The 18,555-nt window shown below is 44.0% G+C and overlaps 1 protein-coding gene across 1 annotated transcript; it reads right to left on the bottom strand.

Annotated features, from left to right (window-relative positions):
• Positions 1-6,785: 6,785 nt before the first annotated feature.
• Positions 6,786-17,963, bottom strand: CFAP161 (cilia and flagella associated protein 161). The gene is made up of 7 exons (XM_055002890.1): positions 17,788-17,963; positions 14,901-14,990; positions 13,763-14,001; positions 12,271-12,355; positions 10,697-10,855; positions 9,517-9,590; positions 6,786-7,196 (listed from the first exon to the last, which is right to left on the bottom strand). The coding sequence occupies exons 1-7, from the start codon at positions 17,881-17,883 to the stop codon at positions 7,004-7,006; spliced, it is 936 nt and encodes a 311-aa protein (XP_054858865.1). The 5' UTR covers positions 17,884-17,963; the 3' UTR covers positions 6,786-7,003.
• Positions 17,964-18,555: the final 592 nt, after the last annotated feature.

The raw sequence follows: 18,555 nt of genomic DNA, 5'->3' as shown, positions 1-18,555 counted from the left end.
TTGCTGTTGGTAAACATAAGTAGAAAAGAAACACATGCCAACATTTGATGCCACTACGTTTGAAAATGTAGCTGTGGAGTCAATTCCAAGGGGGACCAGACCAGTACGAAAAATGGGTCATTGGCTCTCACAGGTTCTCTGGGAGAACCTTTTAATTAAAATGCTGAATTCCTGCATGATGGGAGGCATACGTGACCATCTTGTCAGAAATTAGGATCACAGTGTGAAGATTTGCCAGCGATTACTGTGTGCCGTAGCAGCTACATGAAATAAGGGCTGATTTCTTAATATTTATACTCCTTTGCCAAAACCCTACTTTATACTGTTTTTCAAACCACAGCTATGATAAAACCATTCAAACTGATTTATCCAGTAAGAAAGGAGGGAAAACAGAAAAGAAAAGCCAGGAGTTTTAAAATCAGAGCGCCAACAGAGCAGAACAATTTGGGAGCCGTTCCAATGAAAGATTCCAGCCCCAGTGTTCTTGGGAATAGCACTGTCTCCAACTACCCTCTACAGGCCATTATAGGAAAGGTTACACAGGTATCCCTAGAGTGGAGTTTCAGTGCCCATATTTTAGTGCCACCACTAAAAAGGCTCTCCAATGCCAACTCACCCAGTGCATCTCAGCGGGTATGGGCATATGCTCCAGGGAAAGATCTTAAATCCTGGGTAGGTTTAGATGGAAAAGAACAGTCCTTGTTGTAATCCTGGTCCCAAACTGCTTGTGTCGGGCTTTAAAAGTCAAAACTAGCCATTTGAACTGAGCCCTAAAACTAAGTAGTTGCTGCAAGACCAATATTGTTTGTTTGTAGCTCTCTTTTCTCACTGAGCCTCAAGGCAGATTACAGAACGTAGAGCACTGCAGTCGTACGCTGTAAAACAACCAACGAACAACGCAATAGGACTTGGCTGGCAGAATTAGAAAACTGTGTGAACAACAAATTGCCTTGAGGCTAACTATACTAGAAACAATGCCAAAAGTGGCGTTACAAAGGTAGAAGAATGCCATCAAAGCAAGAGGATACCTACAATAACTACTGCAGCAGATTACAAGCCTCTTTCACTATATAGGCGCCCTCCTAAATCGTTTCATTCTACTATAGTTCTAATCCTTTTATAAAACAGAACATTTCGATGTTGCCCATTCTGCAGAATGACAGAAGCGTGGGGGACTTTCTGGCCTTAGGTAGGCCATTCCACAAGATGAGCGCCAGTACCGAGCATGAGCTTAAGGGGCAGCTGCTGATCATACCCCTTTGTGGGGTGGCATCTTTAGAAAGCTTTGCTCAGATGAATGAAGCTCTCGGGGCATTGCATTAACCGGAAGAATTGCCCTGCAGGTATGTAGGTCCAAGGTCATTAAGGGCTGTGTCGATTATAACCAACACTTTGAATTGAACCCCATGACTAATGGAGTGTCTGCAGAATGGGTGTGACGTTAATGTGCTTAATATGGCCTGCTCTGATAACTATCCTGGTGGCAGCATTTGGAATGGATTGCAGCTCCCAAACACTTTTCACTTCTGTGCAGTCACTTCTCTGATGAGGATGTGCATGTGATGGAGTTCCCAGAGAGAAAACTACACCTTACTTCAAATTGAGACGCTCCCCTCAAAGAATTCACACTACAAGTTACCCAGTGTTAAGTAATCAAGTGCTGAGAAATCAAAGCCCCTTTGTGGCATTGCATCCACACATACTAGGAGTGCACCAACTGGGCATGGCCCTACTCAACACATGTGATCCCCAAGTCTGTTTAAACAGGGATTGCACGTGTATTTTGTAGGCATGTACAACTTTGGAAACCGCAATTTGAGCACAGGATTTTTCAGGTGGGTTGTTTGCATGTACGAGGATGCAGTCACATGCAGTGTAACGTGGGACCATACATCTTGGGAGGATTATGGGTCATAGAAGCTCTTGATACACACAGTTGCTGGGCTTCTGGTGCCTGTGGATGTAATGTCTGAAAAATGCTACTGTGGTATACATAACACAGGTGGCAGGTGGACCTTCTTGGGGAACAATGACTTTTTAGATTTCTTTTTGCTTGCCTTTAGTCACCATTAGCAAATCTCCCTCTTATTTTTAGCAGTCATCCATTTATCTCCCTGGACGTAGTTTGGAAGCTACATCTCCTAAGTTGGGGCGGGGGACTCTTTCATTCTTATACTTCACACTTTAATTAATGGAAGTGAAAGCAAATTTTCAGACGTCTTGCCTAATACTGAAGCTGAGCCAAGCCAGAGTGCTCGGCGGAAGGGGTTGTTGTTGTTAGTGGAGTAATATCAAGCAATTTCTGTCACCAAGTTGTGAGACTTCACAGAGCTGTTTGCAGACCCGCTTGCTCGAAAGCTGCAAAGTGGCAAAGTCTAGGGGCTTTTTGCTGCAGCAAAAATAAGCCAGCTAGCTGTGGCATCTCAAAGATGAACCCATTTATTCGAATCAGCACCTTCTAATACACTCTCTTGAGACTTCGATCTGTTTAGGTTAAGCACTTTCCCGTTCTAATATTGAAGGGTCCCACATTTTCCCAACTAAGCAGGTGAAAATTATCATATTCTGTGCCATACAAGAAATAAGACTCTTACCTTGGTCTTTAGGCAGTCACTAGAGAAATGTCCCAATAAAGTGATGTCTTTGTTACCATAAGTCACTGCGTGTTGTTTCATTGGTATGGTTACATTTGGTAGGAATGGAGGTGCGTTTCTGATTGGCTGAGACTGGCTCCTCCTGCGCATTCCCCGCTTCGTTCGCTGAGTCGAGGACTCCCCCGTCCCATTTCCATACCAGCCTTTGGGGTCCTGTTATGTATTTGGCAAAACTAAAGCAGCTCATGCACACCTTTGTTGGGGAGGTCACACAGGAAAATAAGCTTCCGTGGTTTTCTCAATTAACAAAAATGAAAGTTAGTTCGAACCTAAGGTGCAAATCATTTGATATGTGAGTTGAGAAAAAGCAGGGTTTTTAAAAAAAGGCATTTGTTCATCCATTCAGAATTAGCATTGTATTCGATATACATAACAGGGCTTTGTTGGATTGCAAAAAAAAAATGTGTTGTTAGTTACAAGTGATGAACAAAAAGGGCTTTCAGCCCAACTTGTTTTTTTAATGTAACGTGTAGCTCTTGAAACGAAACAGCCTACTGTAATGTTGTGTAAGAGGCCGAATGTTCAGCATAAATCAACTTTGTCTGCTGGAGCTGGGTTTTTTTTGGGGGGGGGGGGGTAGGGGAAGGGGTGTGTGTGTGGTGTGTGATGAATGAGCGCTTTGTTCAGGAAAAAAATAATTGCTTGCAGGGAAAGGTTGAGTACACTCATGCACACGCCAGTCTCTAATGCAAACGCCCAGTCAGAATATCTTCGTAATTGAATTTCATAAAAAGCAGGAGTGTGTGTGTGTGTCGCTCTTTCAACATGTTTATGCCAAATCTTTGTAGGAGCCTTTTTTTTTTGCCTCCATGCTGTTTAGAATCAGTGACATGGGAGGACGAAATTCCTCAACCACCTTCTGGCCTCTAGAAAATATTGCAGGCGAATTCTCTGTGCTTGAGACGGTCTGGGGATTTGATGCTAAGCACTTTCGAAAGGGGAAATGGAGCACTAGCACGTGGAGGGAGGTGTTATTTCCCATTTTAGAAAGTTGTGTGCGCCCTCCTCAAAGTGGTTTTTGAGCTTGGGAAACTCTGAGCAGTTTTCATGTTCCCTGGGGGCTCCTCTCAGAAACATTCAAGTATGTGCACATATTCACTTATGGGTTGCAACCTAAGTCTCTCTGTGGCATAAACAGCACATGAAGCAGCAAAACTGTTCCTGAGCAATGTCGCTTCAGGCTTCCTCCTCTCCGAAAAGGAGGGGGGGCAGCCACACTTGAATTCCCCATGAAAGAAATTCCTCGTGCATTCAAAATATGGGAAGAGGTTAGACTGGGGCATGGACTGATCCAGACATGAACAAGCCTGGTAGTTTGCGGGGGGGGGGCACAATCTCATGTTCCTGTGCCCCCTTCCTCACTCTTCTTGCATGTCACGGTCTAATGAAAATTGCTTTTATAGCAAACTATAGTTTAACATTATATCTGAATCTCAAAAGGAGAGTTTGTACTTTTCCATGGAAACCTGGATGAATCCGTGATTCAGAATTTTAGTTTACAGCCTATAAGCCAGAGTTTGTGGTTTGGAAGTAACAGCCAATTATGGTTTGCCACCAAAGTGGAAGTCTTTAATTAGTCTGTTTTACGTAGAGCAAGGAGGGGGCTGAGAGGGGGTAGACAAGCCCAAAGATCCTTCCAGCTCATTTGACCCTTTGTCTGAACTATGCCTAGAATTTTTCTCCCTGTCTTCTAGTTTTCTGTAGTCCTTTTCAGATGCTGCATCCAGGTGTATCAGGTGTACATGTTTCAATAGCTGGCACTACCCATGGCATACTCAATATCTGTGGTCTGCATGTTGTCTGAACAGAAGCAATGCTTACATTTTGCATGCAGGTACACCCTTGATAAACGTGAACCAGAATCCTGAAAAATCTGGTCTACTGAAGCTGTGGAAAATATGCCTTTTGCCCCTGTTCAGAGGACGCAGTGACGATGCAGATGAGCAGGATCTACATGTGGTTGGGAGGGTCCTGGTACGCATGGATGTAATGTCTGGAAAGGCCTTACAGAGGAGCATTTGATCATGTATTCTCTCTGCAGTCCAAAGTGGTAGAGTCCCGGAATGCTTTCTACTGCCTCATCTAGGGCAGGCAGAAATGAAATAAAATCTGGAAGGGGGGAGGATGCTGATGGAATCTGGTTGCATTTGTGGGACAACAGCCAAACCTGTCAAATCAGAGAATAGTGGGGATCTGGAATTCACAAAGAATCACTGCAGAATCCAGTGGTTCCAGGGGTGGGTAGAGGCCAAGCTGTCACTTGGTAGATTTCAGGTAGCATTGGACAGCAGACTCTTACTTTTTTGTTGCTTGACAGAATGTAGTTTTCTTGGTTAGTCAATGAAAATGCTACTGAGTTGTCAGCCATGGTGAGGAGGATATAGGGGCCTCCTCACACTTAAAACAAACTCAAATGTGCTTTGGACAAAACCGCAATCCACCTCATGTTTAACATGGCATCGTGAGCTGACCTTGAAAACAGTTTGGGGGCTGCAAATAATCTGCGTATGTGCAGGGGCAGAAGGAGAGTATTCATCTTCTACTTTCACCCCTCCATGGTGTAACTAATTGTGAGGGTCTATGGGGAGAGGGCTATTTGCATTGCTGAAGATTCCATGCGTCTGCCCAGGCACGATACAGGAAGATCTTTGGCAGAAGTGTGAAATGTTCAGTAATGCAAATAGGCTTCCCTTCGTGGCCTTTCTCAGCTAGTTAAAGCGTGCTGGAGTGTGTGTGTGTGCAAAAGGACAGGATGAAAAAGTTCTTTTTCTGCCTCCACGCGCGCGTGGGAGATGATTTGTACACTTGTTTTAGAGGTAAGCTTACAGTTGTACATTAAACACGAGGTGGTTTGAGGTTTCATCCAAAGCAAATTCAAGTTTGTGCAATATGCAAGGAGGCTCTAGGAAGTCTAGCCTCCATGCACTGTTCTGTATTTCATGGCACCCTGTGACAGTGTCTTCTTACTAGAGGTGAATTCTGTGTTCCATACTTGTTCCATGCGATTTTGCATTGAGGGACAGAAGAGTGCCGTTTCTGCCTCAACGGTGGACAACTGGCCCAACTTGAGAACCAGAGACACTCTGTATCACTCCATTGAGTGGTCTGACTCTGCTCTGACATGCTGTGTGTGGCTGCACGATGCAAGTCAGGAGGTGAGCATCATTTGATACATATGCAGACATACAGCAGGGATTCCTGAGCATAAATTGTCCCTTTGGCGGCGTGTCTGGGAAGCAAAACCTTTTTCACTTTCTTGCCTGCTTGTGTGCTATCTGCCATAGTAGCCTGGAGCTGCTGAGATATTTTAAAATGCCTCATGAGTTCAGAGGATAAGGAGAGCGAGCCAGAACCTTAGTTGAGAGGTGTTTCCTGGTAGAGAGAACATGGTTGACTATCTGGTAGTAGACCAAAATCAAACATCTTAGAGTACACAACTTTTTGAGTTTTCTACCTGCCTGAACAGTTTCTCTCTTTTCTTGCCAGATGTAGAGATGGAAATAAGAGAGAAACAGACTTACTGGGTGGTCTCGGGTCACTCAGAGCCAAGCTACAAGTGATGAATGACACTTGCCTGGCAAGTGAACAGACTCACGTGTATTCCTCCCTGTTCACTTGCCATTCACTTGCTCTCCACTTGATCAAGTGGAGCGCAAGTGAATGGCAAGTGAACAGAGAGGAATACACGTGAGTCTGTTCACTTGCCAGGCAAGTGTCATTCGTCACTTGTAGCTTGGCTGTTACTCCCTCTTGGCATAACCTACCTCTCAGGGTTGTCATTGTGATGATAAAATGGAAGAGGGGAGAACAATGTTGTATGCTGCTTTGGGTCTCCACCGGGGAGAAAAGCAGGGTATAAATAACTAAATGCTCCCCTCCACCTTTAGATTCTCCTCTGCAAATGGTGCCCCTTGTATCCATCCTAACCAGCAGATGCATACTGAGAAAGCACGTGTTTGCCAGTATAATGCCGTAGTTCTATTATACTGCAGTTGTGCCTCCCTCCCAACATCATATGCATTTTTCTTTTTAAAAGATGGTGCAGCCTAATGGCCAAAACAGCGATCAACATGACAGTTGCTTAAATAAAAAATAGACGATGAGTTTGTTTAACTGACAGTGTACTGCTGCTCCACGAATGTTTTTCTTTAAAAAACAGAATGGAACAATGTTTTATTTTCCTTATTTTTTAGAAATATTCTTCTGTGCATACTTAGAAATATCTTCCTTAACATGCTTAGCATAAAGACAGCATGAAGTTCCCTTATGGTACCGACTACCATTCGGGTTTTCATTTTTAACCAAGCACTAACAAAACGTGGGTGTGTTTTAAATCAAAGCATGGACAGTTAAGCCTCTGTTTGGAATTCACTGTTTTTCTCTCGAGTAGCCTCTGATGGAGGCTGAGGTCTATCCATCATAGTGGTGGACTTATCGCTGGGATTCCCAGTAACCACAATCCAGTAATTCTTATCTTCTTCGGCTCTGTGGGAATCCAAGAAGGTGTGACAAACGACTTCGTATTCCCTTCCAAAGTAGGTCCTTGAAGAGAAGAACAACAAAACTCCGGTAGTGATGGCTCTCTGGTCTATAGATCTCGTGAGCCACCTCATATGTGTAGATTGCTCAACTTTTCTTCCGTGTATGATTACTCTATACTTGATAAATAGTAGGGGATTCTATTGTCGAAGGATTTCACGGCCGGAGAACGATGGTTGTTGTGGGTTTTCCGGGCTGTATTGCCGTGGTCTTGGCATTGTAGTTCCTGATGTTTCGCCAGCAGCTGTGGCTGGCATCTTCAGAGGTGTAGCACCAAAAGACAGAGATCTCTGTGTCACAGTGTGACACTGAGGTGCTACAGAGGTGCTACACCTCTGAAGATGCCAGCCACAGCTGCTGGTGAAACGTCAGGAACTACGGCAATACAGGCTGGAAAACGCACAACAACCGTAGTAGAGGATTCTGTTGGAAAGGGTTGCATTTGAGGGAAGTAAATTCCATCTGAGACTCAAACAAACAAATGCCTCCTCTCTTGACGTTAAGAGTCCTTTCCCTCACATTACATTCACATATACCAGGAGCATTCCAACTATGTATAGATCCTTTTTATGTCCATGGTCAGTCACCATGTTGTTGGAACAGGGGAAACAAATCTATTTTGCGTAGGCATGCAACTTCGAACTGACCACTGGATTTTTATGATTCATCCAGGGTTTTGATTCATGCATACTGAAGTTATATGCACTGACAGAATCTGTGCGTTGCCTCTGTTCAGACAACATGACGGCTCGGCGTATTGGGAGCATCACAGGTATGGCATGCCCCAGATAGGCACAGTTACTGGGCTCTCAGTATGTATGGATACATAAATCTGAGGAGTTACTGGGGGATAAATGGGCACAAGGGAACCAACCCCAAGATTGCATTTATTCTTTGACAGGGTCTGTCCCTTGTGATTCTTTAACAGTTGTATAGAAGAGGAAGTTTCAATTAGGGCAGCATTTCCCACTTTGGCCTAACTACACCTACTAAGGGCCAAGATTCACGTTAGATGTGACATGGGTTGGGTCACAAGTACCCAACCTGAATCTCTACACAAGACATCTTACACGGGGACGCTCAACTGAAAGATCTTACACTTGTTCTCCCATTGTGGATACACATGCACCATTACAGAGACGGAGTACTCTTGAATATAAGACCACACACAAAGTAAGCCACGTGAGCATTCCCATGTAGGATGTCTTATATAGAGAGACTCTCAGTCACACATTCGGGCAAGAACTAACCTCTGAATTTCTCTGTGGCTCTGCACCACTCCAAACTCTGCAAGCGGGAAGGACAGGCTTCAAGCTTCCCTGCCATACCATTTTCACCAGCAGAAACCACCACGGGGAGGGGCTGTTTTGCCTTTCCTCAGGCTCCATGTGCTTGAAGCCTTTCCTTCCTCTGAGCTGTGTATGGAGTCACACAGGGCGACTGAGAGATTTTAAAATATTAGTCCCTGCCATTAAATATTAGTCCCTGCCCGAAAGTATGACGGTTGGATTAGGCACTTATGACCCAACTTGTGTCACACGTCCCATGTATTTTGAAAGATTGCCAACAACTATTCTGATTACCACCAGTGGGGTGGAAACATGGCTTAGTGTCAGCTTCATGGGTTTATATATATCTACACTATAGTCATAAAAGCAGGGCTCATTTTGAGGGGGAACATGCAGGAATGCAGTTCCGGCAGTTCTCCAAAGAGGTCACATGACAGGTGGCCCTGCCCACCTGACTCTCAGCCATTTGGGGCCTGTTTTGGCCTGGGTTGGGGCCAAAACGGCCTGGATCGGGCCTCTGACGGGTGGTGGATCACCCTCCCGCTCAGCAGCGGCCTGATCCTAACCATTTTGGGGCCTTTTCCAGCCATTTTCAGCCCCTTTTTGCCATTTTGAGCCCAATTTTGGCCCTGAATAGCCAGGATTGGGTCCAAAACAGCCAGGATAGGTGATGGCAGGGGATGTGGCATATGCGAATCAGTTATGCTAATGACACACTTCCAGTGATGCCAAGGGGTGTGGCATATGCTAATGAGTTATGCTAATGAGTTCCTCCAGCTCTTTTTCTACAAAATGACCCCTGCATAAAAGGGTTTAATAAGTCATTCCCGGGGAGGGGGGAATGCTGGGAAATGTAGTTCTGTGAGGGGCAGAGTTTGGGCTAGGGATCGGCAGAATTCTCAGCATTCACAAAAAACTACAATTCCTAAGATTCGTTGATTTTTAAGAAACCTTTAGTTCTTAAAAATAGCCTGATATAATGTTGGTATGAACTCATAGGGGAAAGACATGTGTTAGCTGCAGAGGTCACTTACCTTATTGAGAAGTTCCTTGGAACTGCTAATTCTTGATTGGTATGGCAGTGAGTAATGAGAATCTTGGTGTTTGCCTGGGAAAAGAACAAACCGAAAAAAATTAAAAGTTGAGGGTAGAGTAAGGGAGGTAAATTCTCCTGTGAATCAAATCAGGAAAAGTAAGAAAGGAATACCCAAAAGAGGAGAGTTAAATAGTAAGAAAAAGGGTAGAAAAGCCGTGGTTGCAGGTATCGAAGAAGGGTTGGAAGGAGGATTGATAAGAAATGGGAACAGCTGTTCCCAGAATACAGCACTCAATAGCTAGCAGAGAACATGGAGGCAAACATTTGTGTTCCATACAAAGCAACCTATGCCTTTAGATTTTCATTTGAGGCCTTGATCCAGCTGCCCTCAGCCACAGAAGTTGTGGTGAGTAATTACAGCAAACAGAGTCTTTTTGGTGGTGACACCCAGAGTGTGGAGTATCCTTCCCTAATGTTATCTGGCAATGAAGATCTTTTCTGGAAGCCCTGCTCTACCTTCTGAGGTGGGTGGCAATCAGAGGCAGGGCCTTTTCAGTAGTAGCACCTGGGCTCTGCTTTGTCTGGAGCTAGTTTCTACGGCTTTAGGCGCCAGGAATGAGCAGAAACTTTCATCTTTCACAATGGAAGCTTTCTATAAAAAATAATAGTGCATGAACATCTCTTTCTTCCTTACTCTTAGATTTGATGTTAAAAGCACAGCTGGCTTTCCCTGTGTTTATGCCTCTTCCAGATTCTATTTAGAGTTCCCAATTCCCTTGGGACCCAACTGTTGTGCACCCTGGCTGGAGATAGGATCTGGGCCCTTCCCATTGGCCTGCGTGGCCCAACTGCGTCTGGCCCTTCCATCACCAACTTAGTCCTTCTACAGAAGAGAGGGGAGCAAGAGATTGTAAAGCACCATTCGTGGGCCTACTTTAATTGTTTTGTATTTAACATCAGACTGATATTTTACTATTTTTAAAAAACATTGTAATCCACTTTACGTATCTTCAAATTAAAGGGCGTTTTCATTGGAATACATAAAAAAGGGGGAAGAGGCTGCCAAAGCTTCTGCATGGAGCAGATACAGGAAACAGGTGCTTGGGGAGATGGAGAGAGAGAAAGAGGAAGCCAGGTGCATTACACATAAGCCGAAGAAGTTCTCTAAAGCTTCTTACAGGCACCGGGAGACCTTCGTGTTCGAGGCGCAGCTGCGGATCCAGGTAAGTAGCTTGCCAAGAAGCCAGGTAGGAAAGTTCGTCGGTCAGGAAGGCAGGCTGAAGGAGGGATTTCTTTGCCATGTTCTGAAATGTTTTGTGGTCACTTGCTAGAAAGAGCTGAAAATGAGAGACGTCATGGAGTGATTTGTTTGAGAATTAGATGAACCAAGTTAAGAGATGAGAGAGAGGGCTAAGGCAGTGATGCTGGAGCTGTTACAGATTTGGGTTCCAAGACTACATTTGCATCACGCCCATAGTTCATCCCCTTCATTAGAGGCTTAACTGATACCCATCATTAAGTGTAGCAGAAGCCATGAGCAATAACTCTTGCACGTGGCCTGTGTTTTACGGCCTGGGTCTGTCGTATCTGTAAGGACTGTTCCCCCTACACCATGGCCGTTTCCAGACGGCTTACCTGCACCCGGGACATTGCACCACGTTTTGGATCGTGCTGGGGAAAACGTGAAATATCGCGTTTTCTCACCCGAGTTTTGCGCGATGTCGTGCGAGAAAAGGCGATATTTCGCGTTTCCCCCAGCACGATCCGAAATGTGGCGCGACATCCCGGGTGCAGGTAAGCCGTCTGGAAACGGCCCAGGAGTCTGCATGTTCATTCCAAGCTCCATCAGAGGTCTTCTCTGGGTCCCCCTGCTTTCAGGGGCGAGATGATGGGCCTTTTCCATGGTAATCCCATTTCTTTGGAACACTTTCTATAGAAAGGTCCTCCTGGAGCATTCATTGTTAATGTTTCTAAGTGCCAGGAAAAAGACCTTTTCAATTCTCTTGTCCTTTTTCTTCTGATTCTGTTTAATAGCAAGTTATGCTCTGTTTATCTCACCACCCTTTTTAGAGGTTTTGTATTTTACATATTTTGTGTCATTTAGATATACGTGGGGTGGTGGGAAGTGCCATCAAGCCATAGCCTACTGACAGTGATCCCTGCTGGGGTTTTCAAGGCAAGAGACGAACAGAAAGGGTTTGCCATTGCCTGCCTCTGCATAGCGACCCTGGTCTTCCTTGGAGGTCTGCCATCCAAGTGCTAACCAATGCTGATCCTGTTAAGCTTCTGAAATCTGACAAGATCCGGCTTGTTTGGGCTATCCAGGTCAGGACATTTAGAGATGTATACCCCTTTTTATAACAACAACAACAACAAACAACAACAACAAACAACTGATTTATATACCGTCCTTCAGGACAACTTAATGCCACACTCAGAGCAGTTTACAAAGTGCGTTATTATTATCCTCACGACAATCACCCTGTGAGGTGGGTGGAGCTGAGAGAGTTCCGAGAAGCTGTGACTAACCCAAGGTCACCCTTCAAGCGGAGAAGTGGGGAATCAAACCCTGTTCTCCAGATTAGAGTCCTACCACTCTTAACCACTACACCAGGATAGCATGTGGGGAGAGGTCCATGTTATGCTGTTTTAGCCTCCTAAAAGGAAAGGTGGGCTTAAAAAAATCTAATGAATATTTTAGTAATAGCTTGTATGTTAGGTTACCATTTACATACCTGTTGCTTATCCTTACCATTCGATCATGAAATCCTCCCGTTGTTCCAAGGCCAAAATTTTGCCCATATCGAATGGGTTCTCCCATGGATGCTCCCTCAGTGCTACAACCACAAAATAAAGTGGCATCATTAACAGGAGACCTGTTGTTTCTTATCTGTCCAGCAGCATCAATGGGATGGTATTTTACAGAGAAACATATGCACCAAATTTTGTTTAAAGCACAATACGCTGTAAAAGTCAACAATGGGAGAAAAGATAAGGAGAGGCAAAATAGCAAAAAAGAGAAACAAAGAGAGAAGAGATGATCAGGAAGCCTGTTTAAGGAAGGTAAGGAGAAAGCTCTCTCCCCTTCGTGTGTGTTCAGGCTGTTACCTGTCTGTTGTCTTATGACAAGGTTCTTAAAACTCAGCTTTTCAGCTCAAAATTTGCCCCGCACCCAACTACCACTGATGGAAAACAATATGACGGAGAATGTCCTCAAGTTATAGCTGATCTATGACGACCCTGGGCGGGGGCTTCATGGCAAGAGACTAACACAGGTGGTTTGCCATTGCCTGCCTCTGCAACCCTAGTCTTTGGTGGAGGTCTCTCATCCAATTACTAACCAAGGCCAACCTTGCTTAGCTTCTGATATCTGACGAGATCGGACTTGCCTGGGCAATCCAGGTCAGGGTGGAAACCAATATACAGGACTCAACATAATAAAAATGGGCTCATCAAGCAGGTTCTCGGTGACTTGGGTATTTGGCTGTTTCAAACAGGGAGCTGCACTCAGTTGCGTTCCATGTACCTGTCTTTACAAACCTCTGTTGGTTGCATGTGTACTTGCCGTTCATGTTTGTAGGTGTAAGTTAAAACACTGTACGTGCAGCCCTAATTCTGTAGCACTAAATTTTAGAGCTCTTTCACATCTAAGGGAAGCTGTGGGCGACTTGCAGAGGCTGCCAGGAAGCCTATAATTTAACGTCAGTGGGGACAATCCTGCCTGCTTTAAGTCTCAATGGAAGTGTGGTAATCTCTCTCGCTGAAGTCATTGAGGCTTACAAATAATTGAACTTTTCCGGATTGTATCCTTTAAAAAAATTCATACAAACATTTCAGGACATTTAATTGCAGTAGAGCCAGTGCGATGTTGAAATTGGACCTGGGTTCAAATCCCCACTTGCCATTCATCCTCTGTCTATCTAACCTACCTCACACAATTGTTAAAAGGATAAAATAAAGGGGCGGGGGACAGCCCTGAGCTCCTTAGAAAACTGGTGAGGTAAAATTGTATGTATGTATGGTTATAGATTTTCCGGGCTGTATAGCTGTGGTCTAGGCATTGTAGTTCCTGACATTTCGCCAGCAGCTGTGACTGACAGCCCGGAAAATCCACAACAACCATCGTTCTCCGGTCGTGAAAGCCTTCGACGATGTATGCATGTATATTTGCTTAAAACTATCGGAAAGGGAAGGAAAGCTGCCCTTCAAGGAAATGATGAAAAGCTTCCAGCAGAATCTCTCACCTTAAAATCTGAAATGTGTTCCGACCCATTGGGTCACAGACTCTGACTGCACTCACTCTACATGGAGAGGGCAGCGTATTCATTACATGTACAGCCATTTCTTCCGGAGTTACTGCCAGGGAGAGATTTTCGCCTTTGGAAGGTAGATTCTCTGTAGCAGATTTGTTGTTGTCAGGATTCACCAACATAACCGTGTCTCCAAAGTGAAGGAATCCATCTTTTGAGATGGAAAGCTGCTCCTGTTGTGGAGGGGAGAATGTGTGTTTTTGTGTGTGGAGGGGGAAGAATGACATTTGATTAGGGCATGGTTTGAATATACTTTTTTCTGTTTTAAAAAATTTGATTGAAATGGGCAAGCCACTTATTACAAGTGCTGAAATTTATATGCATCACATAAACTTGTTTATTCACATGGGCAATATCTAGGCCATTTTTTCTGCTATAGAAAAACACATGAAGAAGTTTACGATCTAAAAGTCATATAAGCTTGTAAAGCATCAGGCTCAGCAAATACCCTTAAGTCTAAACTACAATTGGATATGAGAAAACACTGACTCGACTTGCATTTCCCACAGCCAAATGGTAGCAAATTTATTTCCTAAGCAGCACAAGTCCTGAGTTGGATAGAAACCATGGCATAGGCAGGACAAAGGGCTTCAGACTTCCCCCTCCTCACACCATTTCCCCAGCCATGAACAGCCTCCAGAAGTGTTATTTGCCCCATTGGAGCAGCTGCGTGGAGTCATGTTGGGTTGGGGAAAACGCAGGGGAATGAAGCTTGTTCTGTCCCCTGCGCTGTGGCCCTGATGTGAATCGGGCCCTGTAGCACTTGGGGGGGAAAGTTCCCTGCAGCCCCAACCTGCATTGTGTCAAAATGTATTATGTAGTTTGGACCTGAGAACAGTGGGTTTAAAAGGTTCTACGTTCAGGAAACGTTTTCCTCATTGTCTTGTCTACAGACGAATCTTGGTGCATTTCATTGAATTCTTAGAGTCATTTTGATTGTGTTTTTCACTCCTGTCCCCCACAATGTTTGCTATTTCTCCCCCTTTAGGGTTATCTGGAGATTTGATAGGTATAATAAATATCCAAAATTGCAATTTACATTCATTGGAAAAGGTTCGCAATAACTGGATACCTTTTTGTAAAGGTTTTCCTTCAGTTTGTTTGCTCTCTGGATTAGAAGTTCTCCCTTTTCTCGTCTATGTATAAAGTCTTTCAGGAGATCCTGTTTTTTTAAAAAAATTAAATTGAAATTAACACCTCAGTACTTAACATGCAAGCCATACATTATTTCTTTATTTTATAATATTTTTTATCCTGTTTTGGTAACGAGGCCCCCGGAGGAGCTTACAGAAATGACCAACTTAAAGCATATCATAATGGCATTACAAATGTAGTTAAACACCATTTAACACACCAATAAAGCGACATAGAAAAAGAAACAATTGTAGAATCTTAAGCAAAGATATACTGTTCTAAGCCCACTGACTCTATTGGGCTTGAAGGGTGTACCTCTGCTTGAGTTGTACAGATATAAAAACAGCAGCAGTGTACAAGAATAAAAGCCAATAGTTAATAAAACACAACAAAACACAGTATACCATCAACTTAAATCAAAAGCCTACTGAAATAGAAATCTTTTAACTAATCTCTTGATACCTCCAAAGACTTATTTGTTATATTTTATAAAACTGTTTTATTCCAGAGGGCATTTGGTGGAGTGTAAACTGTTTTGTCTGCGTTTTCAATGATGTGTTTTCACTGTATCTTGGTTTTAACATCTTGCTGGGTGATTGTGATGTTTTCGTGGCACTTGCTGCTTTTCCTGTTTTGTTAGTCTCCTAGAGTCTGAGGAGATCAGGTGGGGAATAAATATTTTAAATAAATAAATACAGGAGGGCGCAAAATGTGCCTCACATGGGAAGGAGTTCTCTAAAGTTTGTGTTAAAACTGAGAATGCCCAGCCTGTGTTGGTGTTCAGCAGGGCTTTTTTTCTGGGAAAAGAGGTGCTGGAACTCAGTGGTAGAACTCAGGACCGCACAATGACGTCACTTTGGGTCAGCTGGAACAAGGGGGGAGTTTTTTAATGTTTAAATTGCCCTTGGTGAAAGTAGTCACATGGCCAGTGGCCCCGACCCCTGATCTCCAGACAGAGGGGAGTTTAGATTGCCCTCTGCTCCAGTGGCGCGGAGGGCAATCTAAACTCCCCTCTGTCTGGAGATCAGGGGGCGGGGCCACTGGCCATGTGACCATTTTTAAGAGGTGCCGGAACTCCATTCCACTGCGTTCCCACTGAAAAAAAGCCCTGGTGTTCAGTATAGACTTCTGCTGGTAAGAGGAAGCATGGAAGCAAGACTTCATCAGCTGATGCAAATGTGTCTGGGTAGGCTCATGTTGGATGAGGTGGACTTTGAAATACCCTGATTCCTAACCAGGCAGGGCTTTAAAGGACAGCCCCGGCATTTTGGGGTCTGGAAATAAACTGGGAGCTGGCAAAGATATTGGAACTCGGTAATACATGCTCAAAAGCAGCTTTGCCAAGCAGTCACCTGAAAGACCCATGAAGCAGATTTGGCAGGAATTCAGTCAGGAGCCTTTCTGGCCAAAATGAAGGACCACATTTCTTTCACCCATACACCCAGATCCTGTTAGGCTCATTTGTACAACTCTGCCATTACAAATACCGATAAGGGAAAGGGACTTCTTGGTAGTGGCACTAAAATTATGGATTGTCTTCCTCATGAAGTCCTCCTGTTTGCTCTATCCTTTTTAGCCTTCAGTGACCTGGTAAAGATAATTCCTTTGCAGAACCCTAGGCAGGCTTAGTCTTCGATTTCTTATGATCATTGCTGAGTCACTGGTTTTCATCCTGCTTCCATATTATTTTGTTGACGTGCATTCTTGCTGGTTTCTTCTTTGTTTCGTTATGTTTATAATGGGTTTGTTGTTTCTCTTATTCCTATTTAAGGCACTTTATGAATCTGTTCCAAAGTGGGATATAAGCTGCTTGCTTATTTAAAAATTACTTAATTTAAATCCCACTGAGTACAATTGGAAAGCTACGAAAGTGTGTGTGTAATTTTTCCTCATTGAACAGAATGAGTTCTAATGTTTGAGAGCTGGAAGGGATCTTATAGGGCATGTCACTTGACTGCCTGATCAGTGCGGAAATCTAAAGCTGGACCATTCCCAACAGATGACTGTCTGGCCTCTGCCTGAAGGTCTTTCGCAAAGGAGAGTCCGTCCCTGTCCACCTGTCCCCCAGTAATTGTTCCTGTTGTCAATTGTTAAAAAGTTGCTTAGCTTTTCCTGGATCACAACATCTAATTAATTAATTGTTATGGGACTCCATACAGAGTAACTTGAGCCCATGGAGAGATCCATGACCATTTGCAAACTGTCATCCTACTCTCTGTATCAAAAACCACAACATGTATTCCTTGGCGGGGGGAATTGTCACTTGTGTGGTGGATTTCTCCTACCAGCTGTTGCCTCACTACTTGAGTCCCCAAAACTGAACCTTCCCCTCTCCTGACACAATGAAGCCGCATCGACACATCGTTGGATCTTGTGTCCTCGCAATCATTTGCAACTGGATTGCCTTGCAGAAGAAAGTTGTAGAATTGCCTTGTAGAAGAAGGTTGTAGAAGAAGGCAACACAAAAGACTGCCCCATAAACTGCATGGTTGTAGAGGATACTGGAAAAAGAGGGTTATGAATATTATAGAAGTACATTATTTGAACACGGGGACAGATGGGGTATGAGTGGAGGAATCTATGCTGGGGCCGAAGAGAAAAGGAAAAGAAGTGGAAGACAGATATTTGGAGACACCCAAATTAAAACGTAGGAGGAGCAGAGGCAGATATTCACAGTCTGACTTGGATGCAAAGCTAGGGAGGAGAGAATTAAGAGAAATACCTATTGAGAAACCGACTTACGGGTACTGGAATTTAAGTCCACCCCACCCCTCCAAGTAACTCCAAAAGTGAAGATAAATGGTCTAGTTTAAGAGTTTCAGTACCTCTTCTAGATACAAATCCTCGTTCCAGTTGGCAATCAGCACCCCTGGACTGTAAGCCCTGCCACTCATGCTGGTCCTCAGGTTGAAGTTGAACATGTTGGCTCGAAGGTGGGTGCACTCGGCTGACCTTGAAGTGAAGTGCCAGAGGAAGCAAGAAAACAGCTCTCTGGCACAGACGGTCCAGGCTGTTATAACTGATTTGTGTTGGGTTTACAGGTTGCTATGGGGACATTCATTATTTGCTCGGGATTGGCTCGTCTGGAGGAGAGCTGTTAGCCAATCAGAATCAAATGGAACGGATGAAGCTGAGGGTGGCAGCTCTCTGGCATCCCTTGAACTTCATGACAGAATCTGATGTCAGCCAGAGACCAGGATATATCTTTTACGTTATTTGTACTGTTTATTAAGTGCTTAAGAAGGGACTACAGAATTACTGCAGTTGGAATAAATGGAATTAGAGGGGAATAATAGTGGCACCTTGAAGACTAACAACATTTTGAGCTCTTGTGGGTGTGTCCCAATTTGTCAGATTGATAACTTTGCTTAGAATTGCCCTGTAAATGCCTTTTAAAAAATTAGACATCATCATAACTGCAGTCTGACAGTGTGAAGCAAGATATAACACACAAGAAATGGTCAGGGAACGAAAGGTGAGATAAAATTAGAAAGGAAAGGAAGCTTAATAAAGACTGTCCCTGTATATTAAGATGTAAATAAATAAAACACTGAAATTGTGCATCATAACTGATGCTTACCAGCGGGAGATAA

This window comes from Eublepharis macularius, chromosome 18 (genome assembly GCF_028583425.1).
Source record: "Eublepharis macularius isolate TG4126 chromosome 18, MPM_Emac_v1.0, whole genome shotgun sequence".
Classification (NCBI taxonomy): Eukaryota; Metazoa; Chordata; class Lepidosauria; order Squamata; family Eublepharidae; genus Eublepharis; species Eublepharis macularius.
Note: the sequence above shows the minus strand (reverse complement) of the source record. Positions and strands in the feature narration are given on the sequence as shown.